The sequence below is a fragment of the Salvelinus alpinus genome, chromosome 27 (assembly GCF_045679555.1).
Source record: "Salvelinus alpinus chromosome 27, SLU_Salpinus.1, whole genome shotgun sequence".
Lineage (NCBI taxonomy): Eukaryota > Metazoa > Chordata > Actinopteri > Salmoniformes > Salmonidae > Salvelinus > Salvelinus alpinus.
Genome location: NC_092112.1, coordinates 8534810 through 8540382, shown reverse-complemented (window position 1 = coordinate 8540382; position 5573 = coordinate 8534810). Strand labels below are relative to the sequence as shown.

At 42.2% G+C, this 5573-nt stretch overlaps 1 protein-coding gene across 1 annotated transcript; it reads right to left on the bottom strand.

The window, feature by feature from the left end:
• Positions 1-323: 323 nt before the first annotated feature.
• sox7 (SRY-box transcription factor 7) lies at positions 324-4499 on the bottom strand. Its single transcript, XM_071369334.1, has 2 exons — positions 3971-4499; positions 324-2361 (listed from the first exon to the last, which is right to left on the bottom strand). Exons 1-2 carry the CDS (start codon positions 4200-4202, stop codon positions 1295-1297), a joined length of 1299 nt encoding a protein of 432 aa, XP_071225435.1. The 5' UTR covers positions 4203-4499; the 3' UTR covers positions 324-1294.
• Between the last annotated feature and the right edge of the window lie 1074 nt (positions 4500-5573).

The following is a 5573-nucleotide window of genomic DNA, read 5'->3' as shown; positions in this document are numbered from 1 at the left end:
AAATCAATGCCAGAACATTGTGTCTTGCTTAGTTTTTGGTCAAAAATGAATGTCAAATCATTAGGAATTTAGTTAAATATGAGTTTAATTCCGGAAATCTGTTCCAAATAGTAAAAAAAGAGACATATGTAGTTATTGTTATTTTCATATTCAATCTCTTCTTGGATTTCGTTGTGTTACAGTTGCAGTGTACCCACCCCACCCCCCCCCCTCCGACCATTTGCTCCGACAAAAATTGTCACGAGGCTGAATCTAGTTGCCTAGTTGCTCAGTGTTAGTCTGTGTCTGTGTGTGGGCATATCCAAGTTACATATACGTCAATATAGAAAGTGGAACTTTATTTAAAATTAATTCACAAACCTAAATCAGCATACAGTAATTATTATTTTCATTGTAAAGATTATGATTATATATTAAGTACTTGAAAAGAAGAAAGTATATAAGGTATTTTTCTTCATGATATTTCCTTTCGTCTCAAAATGACGCTGTGTTTCCTTTCTAGTACACTAGTTTTGACAAGAGCCCTGTTGTACCTGGTCAAAAGTAGTGCACTGTATAGGGACTAGAGTGCCATTTGAGACGCGACAAAACCATGTGGTCTGCGATAACTGCATAAGAAATGTCCATCTAATCCTCATTTAAATACACACTACTTGAGGTAAAAAAACGCCAACTAATGTCGGGTAACAAATAATACAAACATTCAAACAGAAAGAATTCATAATAACAGCAATACAATTAAAGCATTTAGTTGAAACGTCAAAGGGCTTCAATAAGTGATGACAGCATCTGTACAACACGCTATACAACAACACGTTAAGACAGCTGGACAACGACTGGCAACACGTTAAGACAACGACTGGCAACACGTTAAGACAGCTGGACAATGACTGCACCAACCGACCGGCTGTTATTCAGTTCTGGAAATAGACAGATAGAAGCGATGAACTAGTTGATCTATTTGAGCATCCCTGAGGTGTCCTTCAATCCTCTCTCTCTTTCTCTCATTTATACCCTCTTGTTTCCTTCCTTGGCCCCAAACAATCATCTTGCTATATGATTGGTTCTGGTGTCGCCCCCCCCCCACTAACCCATCTTCAGCCTACCAGGAGCCATAGGTATCAAGCGTCTCAAAGTTTTTTGCCTTATAGATCACAATTTAATAAGATTACATGGATATAGACACCTGATCCTAGATCAGCAGTCCTACTCTGAGACGCGTGACACATTATGGCCCCCCAGGTCAGTCTCCAGGTGTGATGACGGGAGCTGTTGGTGTCGGCATGGTGACCGTCTAAGAAATGCCGTAGTTGTTGTAGTACGCTGCCGTGGCGTCCGCTAACACAGAGATCAGGCTGGTTTCCGCGACAACGCTGCTCCCAGACGTCACCTGAATGTGACCCGTCACAGTCATTCCTCCTCCGTGTTCAGAGTGGAATACCCCTATCCCCGCTGCCGCCGCACCTGCCGCGGTCGAGTTCAGGTACTGGTCGAACTCATCACGGTCGACCTCCCCTAGAAGCTCTACCTGACTCAGCTGGTCCAGTGTCTCCAGTTGACCGTGGTTCTGGTCATGGTTCTGCTCTGGAGGAGGAGAGAGCTGACCCAGGTGGTGCTGGTGGTGGTGACCCGGGGAGAGGTGCCCCAAGTGGGGGTGATGGTGGGGCTGAAGGCCCGGGTGGACCTGGAGCTGGGAGGACCAGGAGGATGGGCTGTAGTAGGACAGAGGATGCCCAGGGATGAGGCCTCCGGACTGAGCCTGGGACATGTGGGAGAGGTGGGCTAGGTGGGAGTGGGAGCCACAGTGGATGGAAGTCTGTGTCTGGGTGTAGTCAGGGTGGTAGGGCGGAGGACTCAGGCCCATGTGACCTCCACCACCACCTCCACCTCCGGGGGCCTGACCCTGACGCTGGTGCTGGTGGCGCTCCTCTGAGACGGATGAAGAGGAGGAAGAAGAGGAGGGGTAGTAGGAGGGGTAGTCGTGGTCCAGGGCCGTATCCAGAGGGGACATCTCAGGCGGGGTAGGGAGGCCGTAGGGGTAGGTGCTGCTGGACGGTACATCTCTTAAGGATCTAACCGGGCTGAGTGAAGAGCGTGATGAAAACCCACCATCCCCTTCTTTATCCAAACCCAGAGGCAGACAGAGACCCCGGGAGTCAGTTAGGGCATTCTGGTCCGGCCCCCCCAGGCTGCTCAGTAGGAACCCGGGGTCCACACGCTTACAGATGCGCTTCAGCTGCTTCTTGCGACGAGGGCGATACTTGTAGTTGGGGTAGTCCTGCATGTGCTGCACGCGCAGCCTCTCGGCCTCCTCCACGTAGGGACGTTTCTGAAGAGGGGTCAGGGACTTCCACGACTTGCCTGGGAGAAAGAACAAGAAACAAGACTCGTTTAATTGTCCACTATAATCATTTATTTCTCGTTCACTTTTTTTGTTAGGCCGTATACAGAAATAGTTTATGGAGGAAAAACAATGCAACAGTACTTATTATGTTATTATTATTATATTTTTATCATATTATTATATTGTATTAGTTGACTGAAACATTGGTGTGGGATACAAAGAAACATAATATCAGTTTATCGTCCATAATAAAAAACGTATAATGTTGTATGTGTATTATGTATTTAGATCACCAGTGTGCTGGAGTTTCTACCTTTTAAAAAATATATATTTTATCAATAAGAAACACTTATTTTCTTGCTTGTGTTCAGTGGAATATTCGTTTTTAAGGATATATAGAGCAATAGCGCACAATGTTAAAATATTACATAGTGTTGCGTTGACATTACTTATGATTACATATTTATTGCATTCAAAATGAAGAGCAACTGCCAAATATCATCGAGATAATTCATGAATATCTAGCGAGGATTAAAACTACCAAAGGTTGCAATGCCATCACTTTTATAAGTCCCCCGTTTCCACATGATGGCTTCGTTGAATGCGTAATCTTCGTTGTAAGAATGGACAAACAATAGCATATCTTTATGGAAAACAGTTTCAATTTCCCCTTCGAGGTGTATATTTAAATTAGAGAATAAACTATGATATCGCTCTCTCTCCCGTGTTGACTGGATGAACGCATGATATGCTTATATTTACACTGTAAGACGTGGTGCCATTTATTAAAGAGCAACATAATATGAATCATCATTTAATAATATGAATCACCATCATTTTAACGAAATCATTTATTACTGGTATATCAGTTATACCCGAAAGTCAAACCTAATCTTAAATCAAATGTAAATCTTAATTCTGAGTTTTATAAAGTAATCCCCCATAAATTCGATATAAGGAATGGATAGGCCTATGCTTTCTAAATTTAAACAAATTATCACATATGTTTATATTTAACCTCCTAATATAGTTTGACAGTTTTTATATAATTTGTATTGAAATAATAAAATTATCCATAACCGCGCGCTAGCGAGCGCCAGGACGCACGCTGAGATTTATCCTCTAATGCAAGTGGCCCACAGGCCTCCTGATAAACTACTACTACTGGTAGAGAACGTGCAATGGAATTGATTGTATTTTAATTGAATTTAGCGACGTCCGCTCATGAACTAACTGACACTAGAAGTTTTGGTCAGGTGAGGAGTTTTGTTTTCATTTTAAGGAGATATGGATCATGCTCAAAATCGACCCCCCCCCCCCCAAAAAAAAAACTAAAAAATGCAAAGAAACTATGTTTTTATGTATTGTATTTTATTTAGGTACTTTTAAATACCAAAACAGAAACAAACGTTATGATTTGATATCTAAATTAATTTTGAACAGGTTTCGGCAATTAATAGCTCTGATTTGACATAGGCTAACTTTTGGCAGACCATGTGTAGGCCTATAGCATAATAATAATACTATTAAGAAGATGAAGTATAATCCTAATAATAATAATAATATTATTAAAATATGTAATTATAAAATATGAAATACGTCCGTAAAAATAAACGTGAATCTCACCCAGCATCTTACTGAGCTCTGCGTTGTGCAGGTCTGGGTTTTGGACAGCCAGGCGCTTCCTCTCATCTTTAGCCCAGACCATGAACGCGTTCATGGGCCGTCTGATGCGCGGCTCCGATGCTTTGTCCGCGGGAGTCCTTTGCGAGCCGTGTCCGTCAGGCACGTCCCCATCTCCCGTTGAGCACTCAAAGCTCTCCGGCCAAGACGAGTACACGCTGATGAGTGCCGACATGCTTTCTCCTCACTCTCAGCAAAAGTTCGGTTGAGCTTCTCTCCTCACGCTCCCGCGGCGCAGTGAAAACTTTTCTCTCTCTAAATTTGACTATAACAGTGAAATGTGCCGTGACAAATACGTACTATAAGTACATTTAAAAAAAACGTTGTTAAAATAGAGAAATGGTTTGATTCTTCAACTGTCTAAATTGGTTGAGATGTTGCCTAGGTTACACCGGTTGCCTCTGTTGGTTATTGAGAGGGACCGTGTGTCTGGTCGCTGTTCTACTGTGATGTTGTAATTCAGCGTTTCCTTGCGTTTGGAAGGCAAACAGCCCTTTATATTTGAGGAGTTCCAACACTAAGCCCGGAGGACTCTCAGCTCCTCCTTGATTGCAACTTGAGACCTGCGAGGAAACAAAAAAAGGGACAGGGTCATTTACTATTCCATTTCCTACTCATGTAGTACAGCGAAACAGAAACGGCTTTTACTGTAACGGATGGTAATGTTAGTACTAACATAAGATATAGGCCTAATTGGTTCTTAGCTGGCATCCATTATAGAATCGAATATAACTTTATATTCCCCAATGTCATGACACTGCTTTCAACTATAATTTTATTGTAGGTTATCTGTTGGCAGTGATGTTTTCTTATTTTATTGCACGTTATCTGTTGATAAGACAAATGTAAAAGCTTACATGCCAATAGACACTTGATGCATGATGATGGGAAAGACCTTTTCCATTTGTTAGTACTTCCACGACTTCTAATGAAGTAGTAGACCTAGTCTGTTGATTTCTACACTGTGTTTCTAAGGATAGCCTACCAAAGGATAGTCTACCTCACATAAGGTGTTTCTAAGGATAGTCTACCTCACCTGAAGTGTTTCTGAGGATAGTCTACCTCACCTGAAGTGTTTCTAAGGATAGTCTACCTCACCTGAAGTGTTTCTAAGGATAGTCTACCTCACCTGAGGTGTTTCTAAGGATAGTCTACCTCACCTGAAGTGTTTCTAAGGATAGTCTACCTCACCTGAAGTGTTTCTAAGGATAGTCTACCTCACCTGAAGTGTTTCTAAGGATAGTCTACCTCACCTGAAGTGTTTCTAAGGATAGTCTACCTCACCTGAAGTGTTTCTAAGGATAGTCTACCTCACCTGAAGTGTTTCTAAGGATAGTCTACCTCACATAAGGTGTTTCTAAGGATAGTCTACCTCACATAAGGTGTTTCTAAGGATAGTCTACCTCACATAAGGTGTTTCTAAGGATAGTCTACCTCACCTGAAGTGTTTCTAAGGATAGTCTACCTCACATAAGGTGTTTCTAAGGATAGTCTACCTCACATAAGGTGTTTCTAAGGATAGTCTACCTCACATTAAGTGTTTCTA